This window comes from Odontesthes bonariensis, chromosome 20, assembly GCF_027942865.1.
Source record: "Odontesthes bonariensis isolate fOdoBon6 chromosome 20, fOdoBon6.hap1, whole genome shotgun sequence".
Taxonomy (NCBI): Eukaryota; Metazoa; Chordata; class Actinopteri; order Atheriniformes; family Atherinopsidae; genus Odontesthes; species Odontesthes bonariensis.
Window position 1 is genome coordinate 6,773,247 of NC_134525.1, and position 22,228 is coordinate 6,795,474.

Sequence of the window (22,228 nt, forward strand, 5' to 3'; positions counted from 1 at the left end):
AAATATATTTGTTTATTTACACATAACACCCAACTCCATCTGCAAAAAAGTTGGATAACATGAAAATTATACGCAGATCATTCACTGGCAGAAACCCTGACATCAGCTGAATTTAAGCAGAGGTTCAAAGGCTTTTCCAAAGAAAGCAAACTGCGTAAAAAAAGTAAACTTGGAGCTGCGTCCAAACACGTCAGTTATCCACAAATTTGTTCTATGATTACAAAACTGAAATGATGGATGAACAAAAGCTAAACAGACTGTCGGCTGCTTGCACAGCTGTTTGAAACTTAAGTTGAACAAAACAAAGCAGTTGAGCTAGAATTTGGGGTGGTCATTTTAAGTGAATTATGAGGTCAATAAACAAGCCAATTAAAGTGGATTAGGTGTGATGTCATCGTGAAGTCATAATTAAACTAAAATTAGTCACCAACGCAACTGTTTGTTCCTGTTGTTTACTGTCACACGAGCGTTCAGCTACATCAAAACCAATTCCGTCTGTTTTTTTTGCTCCTGAAGCTTTTTGTGACAGTTAAATAAGTGAGTCCTCATCGCGCTGGTGGAACTGTGCTAAGCTAGCTTCTACCCGTATTATGTGCATTCGACTTTGTTTTCCAGTTGAGTGTAATACTACCATATATATTAGGGCTGAAGGATATATCGTTATCGTATCAATATCTAGATATGAACATTCAAGATATTAATATTGCAAATTCAACGATAGCCTAGATTTCCCCCGCATGTGCAGCTCAGGCAGTCGCAAACATCATTTTTTACGCTTGCCCGCAGACATCCTTCTTTTTTATTATGTTTTTTATTTTTCAAAAAAATGCTTAGTTTTCACTGAAATCATATCGTATCGATATCGAGATACCTGGCATGAATATCGAGATATGACATTTTGTCCATATCGTTCAGCCCTAATATATATATATATATATATATTGCCCTAACAATTTATGGTTGTTGTGTAAGGATAGAGGATGCATGCAGCATAATTGTGGAGCCTCTGTTTGATGGTATATAAGGGAAAAAGTGAGAGTGTTGTGGGCAGCTCCAAAAACACAAAATCAGTTTTATTGTGGCGCATCAAAAATACTAAATTAACGTACAAGTTTGACCTCTGTAACCTTCAGGAGGGTGGTCTCACCGGTGCTTTAACAGTCAGGTAAAAAACAAAGTCTATCAATTTTTTCAGATTAATGTTTCAGGACATAATTTGAATGAATAAATGGTAAAAAATAATCATTTGGTCCTGCGACTACAACTTCAGGTCTCATTAGCTATTTAACAGAATCTAAGCCAAAAAGTGCACTCCATGATTCAATAGCTCATCGAAAAACACCTTTGGCAGCAGTAACTTGAGGCAATTATTCTCTGCGTGACATCATTAGTCTCGTAATTGAGAGGATATTCTGGTTCACTCTAACTTTACCTTAGTTCATCAAGGTTTGTGAGCACTCTTTGAAAATGTCACCACATTTCCATGAGGCTGAAGTCTGGACTTTGACTAGGTCATTGCAACACATTGATTTATTAATTTTCCAGCCATTCAGTTGTAAATTTGCATCCAAACAAGCCATTCTTGTTGAGAAAATCACTTTTGACATTCAAAGCATTTGCTTTTACACAGGTGGTCACACTTGCAGATGATCATTTAATCAAGAGCATTTAATTGGCAGCACCTGGCTGCTACTTCCCACTTAATTCCTATGGATACTTGATAACTGAAAGACGTTGGACTTCCAGAATAACAAGTTTGGTTGAATTTTGGAAAATAAAATTTTCTCTTTAATAGCACAAACACTGATGCATAAATAAAGTTTGAATGGGACACTTTGAACCAATATAAGGATCGGTCGTATTGAAATACAGCGCATGCAATCGTGTGCTCCAACGCCCCATTTCTCACACAGACAAAAGGTCACTTATTTACATATAAGTCAATATACCAATTTTTTCTATAAAGGGCAGCACTGTTTCTCCTACAACTTGTTTATTCCCTTGCTTCCTGCCTGACAAGGAAAGACCATCCTTGCTTTTTATTGATAGCTCTTCCTTTCAGTCCCACCCCACACCAGTCTGAGATTTATTACCGATGTTGAGTCTGCAATTTAATCATTCGATGAGAACCCATAAGAGAGACATAAAAACCTTTTCAACAAGACTTATACACCAGGCCCAACAAAGAAAGATTTCATCAACTGGCCATAAGAAATTTACAAGCCTTACTAGTGATAGTGTGTTCCACACTGTTAAATGTTGTTCAGTTTAAATGCTCTGGAAATTTGGCTATGAGGCTGAAACCAGAGGAGCCTCAAATAAAAACAGGACTACTGTTTGCATGGCATGATAATGACATCCACTGCTGTAAAATACTTCAGTGGGACTAGCTGCAAGGTAATCCAGCAGCTAATTAACTTCAACTCCAAAATCACAGGCTTCATAACTTAATTGCTTTGCACTGAGCTATGCACATGTTTATTCTGTGACCTACAGCTCAGTGAGGCTACCCCATGCAGATTTCAAGACCAGTGCAAAACAATAATCTTGCATAATCTTGTTAATTCATAGACAAAATCCTGAAAGAATGTCCACAAACTTATTTTCTTGCATCACAGTACTGGAGATTGAGGTGCACATGTATATACAATGATTACATTAACCTAAATTATACTCACTACTCATACCAACTCTCACGTGTATACCCTGTTAGGAAATAAACTCGCAATTGCATATGTTTGAATGCTTGTAAATAAACTGACGGCAAGTTGAATAAGGTATAATATCTAAATAATATGCTAATTAAATTGAAAAGATAGCCATTCTAGAGATTATACCAAGGCTTGTCAGTGATACAGCAGCTCATTGGAACGTATTAAGAGGTTGAAATCATTTACAATTGAAATATACGTTGATGATGAATGTTACTGGAAATCCTGAGGAGAACAGCTGAAATATAGCTAATGATGCCATTCATCTGTCCTGCCAAAGTAATATATTTCATGTATTTTGTCCTGGTGGGTAATGGACTTTTCTCCTGAATTGCCCGAATCATATTTCCAAATGGCCCGCTAATGTCCCAATCAGTATCACTTACAACCATGGTCAACATTTTCCATTTGGAGGTTGACATTGATGGGCAATATTGTTGTGATCTTGGGTAGAAAATTGCAATCTGTACGTTGTATCAATATCACTACACTGTTTAATCATGCATGATATGAGAAAAGGGGATCATACCTTAACCCTGATCTCAAAAGATCAATAATGATGATGTAAAATGACGTGATAAGTCAAAAATCAGACTTACCGTATACAATGTTATTTGAAATACAAAAGATGGCCTCAGATGAAAATGCATACCTTTAAAACAACATTTCTGCTCAATGTATTAGTCAGTTCCTTAGACAACCAATTTAAGCAATATTTATTTGCACAACCATAATTATGGTTCCATTTACTTGGAAGTGCAACTATCCATCTGGGGTTTTGGCAAATGACTATTTAAACAACATCGCAGAGAATACAACTCATTGACTTCTGTCCTCACACATGTAAAGCTAGCAGTCACTCATTCCTCCTCTTCCCTGTTCAGACACAGAAGTTCTCTGAGGTTGCATATTTGCCAGTCTAGCCCCATGTGTGTTTTTCCGTCCATCCTTATTACCCAACTGTGGCATGACACAATCCAGATGGGGAGCTCAGAGCTGTCAACAGCAAAAGAATGGCTCACACGACAATATCGATCAGCTATAATAAGCTTGCAGGATTTGACATCTTCCCATCAGCTGCTCACCTGTACAGTGACTACCCTCAAAAACCTACGATGCAACCAGCAGGGACAATGTGGGAAGATATAGCACATGCCTGACAATGTGCGAGCATGAAGCCACCTGCAACATACCAACCTGCCAACAGACTGTCACTGTGTCATTACACAACTGAGCTGGGAAGGCGGTGGTTGAATGGTAGTCGGACTGAATAGTAATTTCAGATGTCGTAACGAATGGTAGCATTGAAATAAATTCAATACAGCAGCATGATTGGGATGCAAACGAAGCACTGAATGACTTACACTGATTAACAATACACAGTGTGACATTTAGTGTAGGAGGTAGTTTCAATAAAAGTAAAACCCACCATTAGATACCAATCAGAATATATTTACTTCCAGAACAAAAAAAATGACCAATAATATGTTTATGGCATCAGTCAGTGACATAGTTATATTATAGTGGTAATCAGGAAGAATAAATGATACAATCCACTCATTTTATTGCTTTTAAAGACAAGGACAAGTATGTTGTAAACCCACTCGGGGTGTTTACAGATTTAGAAATGTACTTGCTGGTGCAGGATTGCTGGACCATTCAAAGAACAATGTTGGCAGGCTATCAGCACAGAGTTGCAGCTTTGATATGCATTCTTGAGAAGTGCTACATAATCCTGGCTGCAGAAATCCAATTACAGCCTTTTCTACAGAGGTTGGTTACGTTCTTTGCTGAAATCACTCAAATTAATCAATATGCGGGTTTACTGCCTAGCTAATGAGCGACCATGTGCTGCTAATCCTGGCAGTAACAAGGAACACTACCTTAAGAGTCAAGAATTCCCTTTAAAGCATGGCCACTATTTTGAGTATGTGACTATTCCACAGCCTGTAATTTGGGCTGCAATTTCCCCAATTTTACCAGTAGGGGATTAGCTTCAGTCAATACTTTTCTTTTTTTATGTACTGATGAATAGCAGATGAATAATGGGCTTGCCAATGCTGACAGAACTGTTGATGCATCAGCATCAAGACAGAACAAGATGACCTTTAGGTTAAAGAAAACATTGTGGAAATGAACATATCAAAAGAGGTTTAACCCATCGCTGTCTTTGCATCCTTCAGAAATTAGGTTAAATGATAATCTGTACTGCTTCATGCTTCCAGAATCATCTGTTTGACAGGCAGCATCTAAAGATATGAAATCGAAATGTCTCACAGTCCTCCATGGTAACCCGTAAGGCAATAATATGAAGGGAGAGAAAGAAAAACATGAATTCAAACAAAACTACTGAAACGGATATTGTGAGTTTGGATGTTGACTGGACTCCAGTTTCAGTTCGACACACAGACTTTCTTTTTATAGCTGCCATGTCAACAGATACCCTGAGCATGAGCATCCCACTAATTATGCTTATCGAAGAAAACAGAGGGGAAGGTCATCCTCAACATTGTGTCAGCCAGCTCTCATTCAGTCATTCTGCACAAGCCGACTCTCTTCATGATATCAGTCAAAGCATCATTTGACTTCTGAACACATTTAGTGCTGCTGGTTAATGCGATATAAAATGGAACCCCTACTACAATCACAGTTCATTTTGTCCTTTCTTGAACAAAATAACTTCCGTCTCTTTTCATATTGTTAGGAAGGTTATGGCTGTTATTCTGCCTCTTGTCTGTGGGTGTTTTGTAGTTTAAACAAAGCCGCTGTCTGCCACCTAATTAATGAATCTTTTTTTATATGACTGATTATCATTGTTACTGTAATGAAATTTTTGATTAATATCAGTCAGCTTTTGCATATAATTAATGAGGCAGTGTGTCTGTCCAGTTTACATAGAATTAGCTTTTATTTTTTTTCTCCATTTGTGCAGTTTATGAATGAATGTTCCTTTCCTTGGTAACTATATTGAATAACCTTAAAGGATAAGACCGGTTTTTTGACATTGGGCCCTTGATTTCACATTATAACATGATGTTCTACTCACCCCTGCTTGTTGTTGGTAATTTGGAGCTGTTCCGAAGATATTCGAGAGGCGTCTGGCTGCTCTCTTGAGATATTCGGCCATGAAACGGTTTCCTATGGGCAAGTTTATACAGGCACAAACTATGCTGTTTATAATTTATTAATTACTGTACACTAGCACTGATAACGTGGAGGTGCGTCGCTTACTTAAAAAAATCCGAGTTACTAATTTTGAATTTTAGCCGAATGAATAAATAGGCAGCAGGTCTGTGGGCTGTCTGTGGTAGTAGCACGACGATGACGTCAGTAACACCCACTTTACGACAAAAATTCAAAATTACAGTAACCCGGATTTTTTTAAGTAAGCGACGCACCTCCACGTTATCAGTGCTAGTGTACAGTAATTAATAAATTATAAACAGCATAGTTTGTGCCTGTATGAGCTTGCCCATAGGAAACCGTTTCATGGCCGAATATCTCAAGAGAGCAGCCAGACGCCTCTCGAATATCTTCGGAACAGCTCCAAATGACAAACAACAAGCAGGGGTGAGTAGAACATCATGTTATAATGTGAAATCAAGGGCCCAATGTCAAAAAAACGGTCTTATCCTTTAAGAGGTTTTCTTTTTAGGCAAATGTGGAAATGAGGCTGCTTTTCTTTTCTTGCCAGTCAAAGGATGATAATGTAAACTCTCCAATTAGTTGTGAAAGAGATAATTCATTCAACTGTGGAGTAAAGTCAAATAAAAGTATTTTTGTGTTGACTGCTGATGCACAGAAATTAACAATCATTTTAATTAGCATACACTAATCAGCTACAAAATAGAAATTACTCACTGATTAACTGATTCTATTAATATCAATGCTAACCTCAATATTCTAATAAAAATAAAAAAAACAGATAATGATTTAATGTTGCTAATGTCAGTTCCTGCATTTAACCTTTGATCCTTTGGACGCAGTGTCTTTGGGATTCCTCAGTGATAATTCTCAACAGTTTGATTATGTTTTGTCAGGGTTTAGTTGCTCTGCGTCTCTCTTTAAATAGCTTTTCTTGCCTCTCTGCATTTGATTTCATATTCTGAACCACGTACGAAACAAGGATCCTGGCATTCTTGAGGATGTTTTCTTGAGATACACCACACACTTCAAGATTGTTGTGGTTGCAGACCAAGCACACTTCCTTGATAGCAGCAGCAACAAAAACTGGTTCGAGCAAAAAGGAAGAAAAACTCCCCATCTCTTCAACCGCAGAATGCTCCAGTACAAGCCCAGTCCAAAGATGCTCTACCTGTCAACTCACAACTCTATTATTTTTAGCTGTAAACCATGAAAAATTAGTCGTCAATTAACCGTCATATATATAAAATTGCAAAAATTTAATTGTATAGATCTTGTAAAAAGTTTAATAATATGCATGCACCTTATAGAAAAGTAGTTAATGGGACGTTTGATCTAAAGGGTTTTTAATTTTCAAACTGATTCTGTCAGTGCTCTAAACCACCCCTGTATTTCTGCTAATTATTTTCTCCTAGGGAAAAAAATAAATAATAAAAAAAAATTAATTTGGCTTCAAACCAGATTGAAAAAAAAGATTTAAAAAAAAAAAAAAGATCATTTCTCAGTTTTAACGACGTGGGTGATCAGTGCATGCAGACAAAGCAATTTTCTCCATCCGTTAATGCACAGTAGTACATGTGATGGCGGGCCTCACTAACAAGTAGACGTTCTGATGCAACCCAAACAACCGTTCTGCAACACATACCGCTGTACACTGCTCATTTTCAGAGTGTGTGTCAAAAAGAAGTTGATTCAGCTCCACAAAGCACAGACAGTACAGACTTTGCTGTAAAGTTTTCATTAGTACGTCAAATAGATAATGATCTTGTAATACAGTGCAATCACAATTATTAACTATGCCATTAAATGTGCTAAACAGAGAGGGATAGCTATAGTTTCACACCAGACTTTGTTGCAGCCTACTTGATTTGGAATGCTTAGAACTTGACACAAGCGTTTTTGAGAATGTTTCTCTTTTTGTTGTTTTTATATTTGCCATGAACTGTACTCATTAAAACGACTGTGGATCTTATTAAGACTATATTGTTGCAACACTTCATGTTCATGTTATATCTCTCGTAGGTCACAACCAAAAGGACTGACGATATTTGCTAAGCCACAAAAGAAAAATGCTGTTTACTCAAGAGGCCTTTTCATCCGCTTCAAATCATGGAATTCAACTGATGCTGCAAAAGACGGGGATTCCAAAAAATGCAGAATACATGAACAACAGTTACACACAGAATAGACACTCTCGTTGCTCAGTCCCCTGTTACGACTGCACCAACACACAAATTCACTTCGGTCTTTAGTGTGTGCCAGAAACTTGTGCATCAAATTTTTGTCACTCTTAAAGAAAACAAAAGCTCAACTCCAAACATTTCCTTTTGAGTTGGCTCATCGCTCTGCAACAAGCCATGAAGTGCCTGTATTATATATACCCATTTACAAAAAAACATGAATGTAAGTTCACATAATAATAATGATAATAAAAAACATTCATGAAAACTCATTTCACAGAAGTATGCTGCCCAAAGAACTACTCCCCCTTTTTTCCCCTGGCAGAGGAGTTTAAATTATAGTGCCTGGGAAAAATATTAATACCTCTTGAACTTTTCCACAATTTTTCACGTTACAACCATAAACCTAAATGCTTTTTATTGGGATTTCATGTGACAGACCAACACAAAGTAGCGCGTAATTCTGTCTTTTGGGGTATGTCTCAACCTGCTCTGCGAATGTAGAGACGGCAATTTTTGTCCCTTCTTTGCAAAATAGCTCCAGTTCAGTCAATATTTTGGGTTGTTGTCCTGCTGTTGTCCTAATAATTTTATACCCATTTGCTGTATCCCCTACATGGCTTGCGGGAAACTGCAAACAGGACTTCTTATGGTTTTCATTCAACAATAGCTCTCTTCTTACCACTCCTCCATAAAAGCCATATTTGTGGAGTGCACGACGAATAATCGTCCTGTGAACAGATTCTCCCACCTGAGCTTTGGACTATGCAGCTCCTCCAAAGTTACCATGAGCCTCTTGGCCGCTTGTCTGATTAATGCTCTCCTTGCCCAGCCAGTCAGTTTAGGTGGATGGCCATGTCTCAGCAGGTGTGCAGCTGTGCCATACTTTCCATTTCTGCATGATGGTTTGAACAGTGCTCTGTGAGATGTTCAAAGCTTAGGATGTGTTTTTATAAGCAAACCCTGCTTAAACTTCACAACAACTTCACTTCTAGCCTGTCTGGTTTATTCCTTAGTCTTCATGATGCTGTTTGTTCTCCACGGTCTCCACACAGGTGACTCCATTTACGAATTAGGTGAATTCTATTTATGGGGTATGAAAGTAAAGGGGGCTGAATAGAAATGCATGCCACACTTTTCAGCTTTATTTGTAAAAAACTTCACAAAAAAAAACATATATATATATATATATATATATGTGTATATATATACACATTAAAAAAAAACTATATATAATTTTTATTCCACTTCGCAATCGTGCGCTACATTTTGTTGGTCTATTACAAAAAATCACCAATAAGATACATTTAAGTTTTGCAGTTAATGTGACGGATGTGGAAAAGGTCAAAGGGTATGAATACTTTTTTTTTTACAGCACTGTAGACAGGGAGCTCTATGCCAAGTTGATTTTGCAAATAATTAAAGCACACATGTGCACAGCTAAATACAGCAGCCAAAAATCACAGCACAACATGTGCAAAGAAAATGAATAAAATAAGCTGCAAAAACTATCTAAATGAGCATTATATTTAAGACATGTGAGAAGCATTTTGTATCCAAGATGAAAATAATCCACCACTGTGGAAAACACCTACCACATACATCAAATATTCACCACTGTGCCTACATGTCAGAGAAATCACTAAATCATATTCATTGCTGCCTTTTTAAACTCATGAAGTTAAAAGCCTACTGCCTTTGAGCTGATGAATAATTCCTGAGCCAGACTCATGTTTTAGAAAACATGCCTTCTCTAACAATATTAAGATACTGAAACTGAAAGTATTTCCCCCATTTGTCCTGACCACATAGGCTACTTCAACGAACCAGAACACATCAACTCAAATGGATCAAAGCCATACAATAAACAAGGTTTAAAAGGACTCAATTACACAAAAATCGTTTCTATCATCTATTCACCGCCACACAATAATAATCAAGTGGGAAACTCAAAATGAATCAAGCGTTTATAGAATGTGTCTCTTTTACTACCTTTTTATATGCGTACTTACATGGACAGAAAAACAAAGACACAAAAGAGTGCAAAGACAGTCGAGCACTGAAGTATAGCGGGCTGCAGCCAACCTGCGTCGAGCTCAGAATGGAAAGCAATGACACTACATGTAAGCTTAGGCATACTTGAAAGCACACAGAGCAACAAAATACAGAGAGGAATGTTATATTGAATAAAATCAAAGATAATTCAGTACTTTCACACACGAGACACGGCCGCACACACACACACACACACACACACACACCGGAACCAAATGTGAAACTGCAGCCAAATCGAAAAATCATGAATGCCACCAACCAAAGATAAACGCAGCGAAATCTGAAAAGGCAAAGCCAAGCGAAGTACAGTGACATGAACTCAGGTCCTACCTTCTGTAGTCACAGTACATCTTGTATTTTCATCCACTCTGTAACTCCAGAGATGGAGATGTTCCTTTGAAGTTCACCCCTTAACACAAGTCCATCAGGTGGAAAACAAGCTCGGTGGACAGTATACATCCATAATTACTTTTGGTTTAGTCTAAGGAGTGGTTTGACATCCCAACATCAAGTTCAGCTTGCAACGTGCTTATCCAAGTTTTAGAAACGGTTAGACGTTTAGCGGAGACGACTTTAATGAAACAGTTAAAAAAAAACAAAAAAAAAAACTTATGCTGAGGATTATTACTCATTAAGTCTTCCTAAAAAGTGTGAAAATGTCACCCATTGCTCATTCTTTTCACCCAGGTTCCAGGACCTGATTAATTTAGGCTACCAGATTATTTTTATATTTTTATATGAATTTATGATTTAAGATCCATTATTCCACCGTGAGAGGTTGTTTTTGTGTATTTGCATATATGTATATGTGTATGTATGCAGGCTACGCTATGTACTGTAAGAATCTCTTGTGACAGTTCTGATGTGTGTGAGTGGAGATGTTTTTCGCATTATTTATATGAAAATATGACTTTCTGCCACAATTTGACAATAGGAAACAGAGCACATGCAGTGTTGTTACCTAAGATAAATAAAAAGAAGAAACCTGTGCGGCTTGCCTTTCCTTGAGCTGAACACTACCCACTACTTTCACTGGCTGTTAAGGGGCCCACCAAGTCCACTTGGTTCCTAGTTTTGAGTGTGCTGTCTTGCCCATTTACCAGAAGTGTTCACCCATGTCACTGAGCAGGGGTGCAGTTTTTGGTTTTCCATTAAAATCAACCTTCTGTTTTAATATTAAGAGCAAAGCTACGGCTTTAAGCTGTTCAGTTACATTGTTGCCCTATAGACAATTTGTAATAAAATAAAATAAAAATTGGCCCAAGGCATTTTTATTATTTCAATTTAGGACGCATGAAAAAAACATGAGCCCAGATTAATTATCATGACCTTCTTGAGTGGAAGCAGTGTTCTATTGCCTTGGGGTACTGTTGATTCACCATCAGTTTTTGTGAAGCACTTGCTGCATATTTGACTGTTAGATTTCCTTGCCTTTAAACTTATGGCATCATTATCTGTGACGTCAGACTAATTTCAACTTCAGCTGATCCCTTAATTCTGTGCTAATGTTCATCTCCCAGCTTACTTCACCAATAAAGGCGCCATAAGTTTCATTATTATTTCCATGTCCCAGTTTTTTGCACTTGGCGTTCGCTTCTTTGTGCTCCAGAACTGACCAACAAGGCTTCCATCATAAAAGTCCTTGAACTGCAACCAAGAAATGCAGATGTCATCTCACAAATCAGTAGGGGCGTCCTATAGATGGCCAATCAGGTGCAGTTTTTTAATCTCCTAACACTAGTAAATGTTACAGAAATGTATCTATCACAAATTTGATTTTAGGACATCGTGGGTCAAAGGCAAATACTTAAAGCTACATCAAGTTGAGTGTTGTAGACGCTTTTCATCTTGTTAGAGGCCTGAACATGTTCACCACGCCTCATAATAAATCTCGCGCTTGAAAATACTCACAAGCAAGCTGGTACTCCGCCTGTTCATTGTCAGGAATGCATAGAAAGTAACAGAACCTAACTCATTTAACTGGGTTATCAAAACACAATCATAATGTAATAATATTTACTAACCATTAGTAGGAGACAGAAATCTAACATATATGAGTTTTTGAAAATGACAAAATAACTCAATTTGCAAGGTAGGCAGAATAATTAGATACTTAGACCTAACGATTACAGTAGTTTAGTTCTGAGTGAGAACAAGTAAAAAGCTTTGTTTGTAATCTTCTCTGAAGTCATATTGTCTAAATTATGGAGGAAAACATCCCTCACATTATTCATACAAACAATAAATGAGCTACATCACAGATTTTATTCTCAATGAAGAAGATATTTTGGTGTCTATGTATAATCAAACATTGGTCACGTTGCCACAAATAATTCCCATTCATTTGAACAGCAATGAGTAATGCACCATGGGTGACGGCATCACGATGGCGTGCTATGAAGGTGTGAGCTGATCAAATTGCTCTGAATCACTAATTGCTTGTGCTTGTGTGTTTGAGTGTGTTTCAACTGTAACCTACAGAGAACCTATACAGCCACATTTCATCTTCCTTTTCATCTCCACAGCTGGTGCTGCCATGGCAGCTACTGCTGGCACATTGTGAATCCATTCTTTCATTAGGTGTGCACAAATAAAAAGCTAATCTCAGGACAGTAATTATGTCAGGATGCCATCAAAAGGACAAATAAAGAAACAGTCATTCCAAATGATTGTCATTATTATTATTGTGTAAACGGGGTAATGTTTTGGGCTTTTTTTTAAGACTTATGAACTATGGAGTGAACTTGCTTTTAAACCCTAATGAGCCCATTGCATCAAGTCCAAACCTATGTTGTGGCTGTGTCCACAATTCATTCAAAGCACAGAGAAAGCTCCCACAATTACTTTACCAAAAAAGGGGAACAAAACTGTTGCCATGCTAGTTTAGACACAGCAGAAACGGAAAGGGGCTCCAAAATTCATCATGATGTTTTATTATAGGCAACTAGCTTTTTATGAAGGAAAAATAAACCAAATCGTCCAAAGACAAAACCTAACCTAGTCAGCTAGGTATTTAACACATGCCTCTGCTAAAGCAGCTGCTAAGAAGTACCAGTGGAAATCTCCTGCGACTGATGAGAAGGCAAAAATCCATCGCCTTCTGGCGTTATAATCACACCGCATTAGCGCCTGTTAATATTTAAAAGGTTTCGAATATTTTAGCTGTTTTCTACCACCAGCCCCAAATGAGTTTGTCTGCTGAAGGTCCTCTGGTCACAAGCCTGTTGATGTTGGGAGAAGGTATTAAAATTCCTCTTGTGATAAATGTTTTTTTTTTACCTCATGTTTTTAAAGTCTTATCTTTGCCTCTGTGATTTAAACTCCAAACTCAAATCACACATCAGAGAAGATTTTTGAGTAATGCTTGAAAAGTGATGCCTGCACAATGTTGAAGAGTTGTCACTGCAACTAAATTGCACTGAGAGGATACATTATTTATGAAAGATTTATCCTCATTAATCTGTGAAGCATTCTGAAAGCACGATCATTTTATTTTTCTCCTGACTTAGTGTTTTGCAGATCTTTGCAGACAAATCAACTTGCTCTTTGATGTGAAGTCAGTTTCCTTGACTGTCTTTGTGGAACAGTCCCTCATGACAGCTCTTCCCCAGTGTTTTCAGTGAATCATTATCTGTGCCAATGTTTGCACTCAACCTGTATTTTTTCCCCCTTTTTTTCGTGCTGCAGCTCCACACTGACCTCGATAAGGGGGACAGTTCGGTCAAGTATACCCTCTCAGGGGATGGTGCTGGCTCCATTTTCACAATTGACAAAACAACAGGGGACATCCATGCCTTAAGGAGCCTTGACAGGGAGGAGAAGCCTTACTACACCCTGCGTGCCCAGGCTGTGGACATCAACACCAATATCCCCCTGGAGCCTGAATCTGAATTTGTGATCAAGGTCCAAGATATCAACGACAATGAGCCAAAGTTCCTGGAGGGACCATATACAGCCAGTGTTCCTGAAATGTCACCAGTTGGTAAGTGACCATCTAGAATTCTAAGAAGTCTTTTACTCTGCAGTGAAAACTTTATTTTCTCCCCCTTGAACAGGAGAGCACAATGAAGCGGTGTGGGTGCAACCAGAGGGGTAACACTGCTCTCCCTAACAGATTTTGACATTCTATTCTCGGTGTGCCCTGAGAATATTTCACAGCTTTGTCTTTACACGTTCACCCCAGGGAGGACAGATCAAGGTAATTCACTGGGAGAATGGTTTCTCTTGATGTGAATCGCAATGAAGCCCTCAAAACTTCAAATTCAGTAGTCTCAAGAGGATGGGTAGAGAGCAAGAAAAACACAGTGTAGCTTCAGTGAGCAACCCAAATCAAAAGCAGCACTGTATAGTTCACTGTTCAAATCTTTGAAGTTTGTCGAAAAACATCTGCTGTGGACATTAAAGCAAAGTATGGAGATTAACTTTAAACACCACACACGACTGATGAGTTACAGGACTGACGGGTTTAATCACACTTGCTTTTTTTCAAATGAATTTACTACTTTGTAATGTAATGGCATTTAATCCTTATTAAGTGACAAGTGAGTCCACAAACACAACTTTAAAAATAGACAATGCCCAGACTCTTGCCCAACCTGTTCTCATTCCCCTGGCATCAAGACTAATCATTTTGTCAAAGCCAGTTGCATCTCTCGGCTATGATCAGTTATGAGATTTGACGGTGAGAGTAAATAAGACATGCAACAGAAGTGCTCTTAAGCAGGTAGAAGGAGTGTGCGGGGCCATTATTTTTTTCTCTTGTTGGTTGAAGTGAAGGCTCCAAACCAACTTGGTTACATGTGGGAAAACTTTGCAATTCAGCTCATAAAACATTCTTTTCCTGTGTAAAAACGGCTGATGCCAAGTGCGTTTCGTTGTGAACTTGCAACACTAGGGCTCTGACACATTATCAGCATGAGACAAGTCTTTCAAATGTATTCAAGGACTCGTCTTATTCTCGGTTCTTCATTGGACTCTGAGGAAAAAGAGAAAAAAATATTGGCTGAATCAAAAATAACTTTTTTTTTCAGAAGGACCTATGGCTCTGAAAGAGCGTTGCTGCCAATAAAGTAGCTGGACTTTATATATTTCAGAAGTAAATGAGATAAAAGACACTGACAACTTTATTCACAGTTTGTAAAGCTGGTTTTCTTCATGAAGCCAGAAGCACGATCTATTTTCTGCTATTTTCGATTTGCATCGAGAAGATAAGAATTAAGTAAAAAAAAAAAAAAAGATGAGAGGAACCTGGAAAAATGTGCCAAGAAAAAAATATGCTCACTCAAGGTGGATTTATCTGTTTTAAATAAGACTTCATGCGCAGGAACACTTTGGATGACTTACCTGGCACAGATTAGAATGACGTGACTGACCAGCTGTTTTAGGTCTGACCCAGTAAACAATAAACTCGCACGACTGACCGGCATCTTCATAGATATGATATCTCAGATAATCTTAGAGGTAAAAAAAAACAGTCCCTCAGGAAGGACTGCCTCCATATTTGTCATATCGATGCCCACCACAGGTGTTGTTTTTTTCTTCATGTGCGCTCAGTCCCAGCTCTTGCAATGCAGCTCTTGAGGCTGCATACGGTGAGGTTAGAGAGACCTGGTGAGGCCTCACAGATTAGTGCAGAGGACTAAATTTATGTAACAGCCGAACAGACGCGGAAACCATGAATTGGCTTTACTGTAAGTGAGAATGCAGAAAGCTACTCAACATTAGTCAGACTTCATGTAGCTCTTTTGACACAGTTTTTTTTTTTCACAGGTTTAGCCGTACATCTCATGAACTCCATTTGTTGATTTTGTACGCTTTCCCTCTAACTATCAGTTGCATGTAACTGTCAAATGGTATGAAATTTGACCATTTAGAAGAAGCTTTCTTTAAGAGTGTACAGTTTTGTGTGTGTTATTTTTTATTTTGAAAATATAGAACGTCTTAGAGGACATTTAGGGAAATTTGATTAGTTCTGGCTTTGATGTAAAATCACTGTTGTTTCATGCCAGTGTCAGGAGACTATAGGGTATGTGTAATGAAGAAAAAAAGGTTTATCATTAAACAAGGTAAAACAGCCTAACGCAATAATAGGATGTTCCTACTGAGATGAAACAATTTTATTTAAATCAAAGCAAAAAATAGCTTTATTAATGTTTGCACCAGCAAGACTTGTGTGGAGAGTGGGTTCAGAGACTGTCGTCTCCCTCTTGCTGTCTTTAGCAACTACAGGGATGGATTAAGCAAGGTTGTTAGCAGGGAAAAATAAGAACTTAAAGAAATTAAAAGTTGCTGAACATAAATATGCAGCGGTGGTTGGTAAATTCAACAACCATGTGGCAAGCAACAAAATCACTTCTTAATCCCTTGTTGTCAGCAAGTGGCTTATCCCCGAATCGTTCAGAGAATGAGACAGATTCGAAATGCTATTTCAGAGAATTTTAATTACCACTAAATGAAATGTCTTTGGCTTAATCAATTGGTTGATTTCTCCACAAGTCTGCAAATTCACATTTAAAGTTGTTGATATCAGATTCTTCCATGTATCTGCTATAACGTCTTTGCTTAATCGGCTCACTCTTAAGACATCCCTAGTTCTTATCGCCTTCGCCTCCTACATAAATATGAAATCTTTGTAGATTTTATATTGAATTGCTAATTGGTTTCCTCTACACTTACACTACATTAGTTTGTTGAATACTGTAATATCTGGTGAAGTTAGAGTTGTGTCTTTTTTAGCCTGCAAAGAACTTTCAAGCTATTCATTTAATCACGCTCTCACGCAGGCATTTTCATTTCCATTATCACCCAAACAGAATTTACTCAACTTGTTTGTAGCCTCACACTTATGTAAAGGCTGTTATCTTTGTTGCCTGGGGATGTGTAGGAGTCAGCGGTGCTGAAAGACTTTCAAACTTTCTCGAATATCTGAGTTTTTACCACAGTGGAGCTCCACTCTTCGCTTGAACAGAAAAGGTATTTATGTGTTATCTCATCTATGGTATACTCGTTTAACACGATGCAATCCTTTTCATGTGTGTCTAATCAGGCATTTATGAGAGAGGATTGAGACACTAATCTCTCATGTCCTAATTTTTTAATTCCATTGTTGACGCCCCCTGAGACTGAAAAGCCTATTTAGTTTACAGCAAGTTCTGTCCAGGCAACCAGGAGTTTACCAGTATGCAAAATGACCATGTAAATGCCATCCCTCTGGTCAGTGTCTCTGTATCATCATAAGCTTCCCACACATTCTGCTGTTGTATATTTTCATCCAGATGTGAAGTAATGTATCTGAAGAAACCTCTGGCTTGTAATGTGGAGTGATGAAACTGGAAACTTTTGATAAAGTTTTCTGGATTTAAACACTTACAGAAAGAATTGATTCAGTGAAAGGAGTCTTTTCTCTGCTGGATCGTTCAGGAAGACGGGCCAAACCTCCAACAAGTAATTATTCTGTCCCTGCTACAGCAGGAGTTTGTAAAACCGCATTCTTAATACTATTCCTGCCAGCTATTTGTTTTCTTAATGGTAGCATTATTTAATGATTGGTTGCACAATTTCTTTTTTACAAGTCTTTTTTTTTTAATAATAGCTGCTTTGTTATGCTGTAAATGTGCAAATCTAAGTATACAGCAGGAAAATCCAGCAGCTCTCCAGCCCATTATCTCTCCTTACTCCTCCACGTTGCACTCTATCGGCTTCTTTGACTTTTCTGCATTAGATGCAGCTTTCTCACTGGTGATTCACTATTCATTAGTGTCAGGTGAGATCGTTTGGTAAGCTGATGAACTTCAAAGAGTCTGGATTTCAGTCTCTTGAGAACACCGATTAACTCCGAGTCAATACGTCCTCCCACTCTTGTCCACAGGGACCTATGTGACGCAAGTAACAGCCACAGATGCAGATGACCCTACCTATGGAAACAGTGCTCGAGTAGTGTACAGCATCCTCCACGGCCAACCTTACTTCTCTGTTGACCCCAAAACAGGTAAATGGTTCATCTGTCTTTCTGATGTGTATTTGTGTGTCAAAATTAAGAGATTTAACTAGTTACAGGTGAGGTAAATTATCTGATTATCTTAGATTTTTTTGCTTTGAATAAGTGAATCATAACTTTGTTATGTGTTTCTGGCCACATTAACGATGTGATATTTCAGTGAATACATGTTTCACTCGTGTACCACACAACACACAAGTAAATGGGAATTGATTAAATCAGAACTTGGTGACTGTGAAAAGAGAGTGAACTTAGCTTGAAAATTTGAGCAAACTTAACATGCAGGTCCCTTGCCCTCCCTCTCTGCTGTGCTTCAGCGCCACCTCCATAGCGCAGGTTACACCCTGGACAGGTCGCCAGTTCATTACAGGAGCAACACAGAGACAAACAAACAAGGATGCACCCTTACACCCACGGGACATTTAGAGACACCAGTATACCCAACATGCATGTTCTGGATGATGTGAGGAAGCCTGAGTACCCAGAGAGAACCCACATATGCTCTTGGAGAAACATGCAAACTCCACTCAGAAAGGCCCCAGCTGAGATTCGAGGCCTGACCTTCAGCTCCATGCATGTCTGGTGCCAGTCATGTAGTAGAAATATTATGATCGCATACAATCACTCTGTGTGTTTTCTTGTTACAGTGACCTGCTGTTTTGGGTTCAAATTGAGATAGCACAGGGTGTGCAATGGAGAACTGCTCGAGTCAAGACACCAAGATTCCACTGATTTGTACATTTCCTATCTCACAAAATTCTCCTTTAGCTAACAAATTGTAAACTTTAGGGCTGTAAGGAGAAAACAACTTTGGTGAGCTTACTGTCCAGTAACCTGTAAGCACGATACCACAATGGGGACCAGTCCAAGTAAATATCTCAAGACTAAACTTGACCTCAGATATGATCCCTGAGGCACATAACAAATTGGTTTGCCGATTCAGGTTACATGTTCTTCTGTAAAAGTGGGAATTATTCATTTGGCAGTTTTAAAATAATACGTCAGTTTTATCAAGAAGTGCTAACATTAAATATTCAGCATAATAACCAAGGATTGTGAGAAATTTTCTCAGAGAAAACTCAGTAAGGAAAACAATCAAAAACAAATATCTAATTTCCCTGTAGTGCAGTTGTTCTAACTGTCGTGATTGTGTGCTTGATAGAATTGCAGAATATTATCCAGTGGATCCAAAATCATATTAACACAAAATTTTATAAATGGATGCATAATTGCCAGTGCTGTATATCAGGTGACTTAAACTCACATCCCTAAAAGACAAATCAAACAATAACATTTGACACTATAACATTGACAGTGTTGATTATTTCCACCTTGTTTATCCCTGTGCTGTGCTGGGTTTAGAAGGTGACTGCTCAAAATCTGAAATAACTCCATACCGGCAGTGTTTGCTGGTACAGTGTTGCCGCTGGCTTACTATCTTGGACATTTCCAAGCATATGAAAATAGGCTCATACATATCACACAGCCAGAAAGCGGGGGATCTGTTGCTGATCGTGCTGTTCATCCCAGACCTTTGCAGAGCACCTACTGCGAATGTATTTCAGACTGATGCTGGAAAAAAAAATAAAATAAAATGTTACTGTTAAAGAAAATGTTTGCCCTGCTGGGCTTTCTGTTATCTCCCCCCAAAAAAAGAACAAACACTGCAAGGTAAAAGGTGAACAACAGCAGCATGCACAAATGCAGCGTACATGTCACAGTGAGACAGTCCTCTGGGAGAAACATTTAAAACATTATCAGTGTCCGATTTCAGTATTACACGGCAGTTTATGGGACATTAAATGTAATAATACGAGGGGAAAGTGTTGAACAACCTATGCTGGATGCTTCTTTTTTTGCCTGCCAACCTCCCACTGACCTAGCTATTAATCTGCAGTACAAACGCTCTCTGATCTCAGGGTCTCTGATCCTCAAGTGAATCATTATATGGCTTCACCAGTGCTCCCTATTGAATGTCAAGTGCTTCCAGTTGGTGAGATGACCTCTATTTCAGCTTTGGTCTGAGGCATTTCTGCAGCTTCATACAGTACCGGGGAGTGAGCTACTTAGATGGAAATGTATTGTGCATTTTTAAGTGAATTGTGCACTTGACATCAAATGTGCTTCTAAGAATCTCATGTTTACTCTCCCTTTCCCTCTGTCTTTTTGATCTAATTATCTTGGTCTTCTTCTACCTCCTCTTCTTCTTCCTCGGTTTCTCTCCTCTATGTTATCTATATCTCTCATCAATCTTGCTGCACACTAGGGGTTATAAAGACAGCTTTGCCCAATATGGACAGAGAGGTGAAGGAACAGTACCAGGTATTAATCCAGGCCAAGGACATGGGGGGCCAGTTGGGAGGACTGGCTGGGACGACCATTGTCAACATTACCCTCAGTGATGTCAACGATAATCCACCCAGGTTCTCTAAAAGTAAGTTAACCTGATTATAATGACGAACAACACAAACTCATTTTTTTGAAGAAAAATAAAGATGCAGGTTCACCCATGTATTTCACTCCATATTGCAATGAACACTGTTCAGTTAAAACAGGGCTGAGGTATTCATCATATCTACTCTTTGTAATTGCTTTTCATTATTTGTCATTATGAGCTTTCGTGAGCAATGGTCTGTTTATTTAGTGTGATTGCATCTACAGCTACAACTCCTGGCAAATAAACAAGAGTTGATGTTATTTTGCTCATGGGCATCCTTCTATATTTAGATCAGATTTGAGTGTGTTGGTGCAGCATCAGGGATTCAGTGTATTTAAACTCACTATTTTGTTCAGCATTTCACATAAGCGGCTGAGCCAGATTAATTTGATTGTACCGTTTACCAGGTCATGTAAGAAGCCAAAAAACACATAATGTTGAAAAATCATTGATCTGTGAAAGCTCCTTTCCATATTCCAAGCATGCATACTAAACTGTGTTCCAGTCCAAGACACAAAGCGTATGACAGGAGAGCAAAAATACTCCTCTGTGCTGATTCTGCGTCTGTGTGTACTTTGAGGTGACACCGAATGGTCTCCTCTGAATGTAAATACAGGCGGTCAGATGGTCGAGCTCCTCTGGCAGAGAGGAGAAGATGATATTTCCATAATGCTGTCATAGCACAGAGGTTTGGGCCAAGTACGGCGGCTCTGCCCTCTCCCATCCTCTTGTTCCTCTCCTTCCACTGATGGCTTTCAGCCTTAAAAAATGCATATTGGTCATGCTTGGATAAATTCCCTGAAGAAATGCAACTTTTACTGTATGATTCCTGTCTTGTTTTAGATTATCTATTTACAAACTGTCAGTCCAAACTGATCATGTGATGGAAGCCTGCATGTGTCATTAATACCAGTGTACAGTAGCTGGGAAGCTTATTAACCCACAACACTATCATATAATAAAAACTGTTTCTTAACCCCTTCAGTTTTGGGGTAAAACTACTAATTAAAAAAAAACAACTTTTAATTTATTATATCAATTCAAAATAATTTCTCAACATTCAGTTGCATTTTCCATGCGTCCTGCTCTTATAATTCAATAAGTTTAGGTTGTAGATTATTTTGACAAATAAGGGACAAAGATATCAAAGTTCAAAGATAAAATCCTGTTTTTTTTAGGTGCTCTTGATTATTTTGTTTAGAAATTTGCTCGAATAGATTTAGGTATGAGCAAGGATGAGAACAGGTTGCTTAGTGTTCAGATGCTTAAAAGCTATGATTAAATTGCCTATTTTCTCTGCTTTTTCTGTTATTGCCAAAAGTCCCCACAGCACTTTGCCTTTTGAGTAAAAATGACTGTAATTTTGTTCCCCTTTTGCTTTTTGTGGATGACGTGGCCCTGTTGGCTTAATGGGCAGAGACCTCCAATAAGTCATGGGGTGGTTTACAGCAGTATTAAGCACCCGGGAGGAGAATTAACACCTCCAAGTCTGATGCCATAGTTCTTTTAAAAAAAGGGCGGTTTGCGCAATCAGGGTTAGGATTGAGTCACTGTCTCAAGTGCAGGACTTTTATTATCTCAGGATGATTGGATTCACCCATGGGATTTCACTCATTCAGCTTGATAATCCCAAACAGGAGCCCTTTGGCTAGTGTGTGAAACTAGGGTCATGCTGATTTCTTGAACCGACAAGATTGTGAGGTTA

At 38.4% G+C, this 22,228-nt stretch overlaps 1 protein-coding gene across 1 annotated transcript in view; it reads left to right on the forward strand.

The window, feature by feature from the left end:
* Positions 1-22,228, forward strand: part of LOC142369986 (cadherin-12-like) — a 113,684-nt gene that overhangs the window by 39,020 nt on the left and 52,436 nt on the right. The window contains exons 3-5 of the mRNA XM_075452405.1: positions 13,778-14,072; positions 17,958-18,077; positions 20,353-20,520. Of these exons, the coding sequence (XP_075308520.1) occupies positions 13,778-14,072; positions 17,958-18,077; positions 20,353-20,520 (583 nt within the window). The remainder of the gene's footprint in view (positions 1-13,777; positions 14,073-17,957; positions 18,078-20,352; positions 20,521-22,228) is intronic.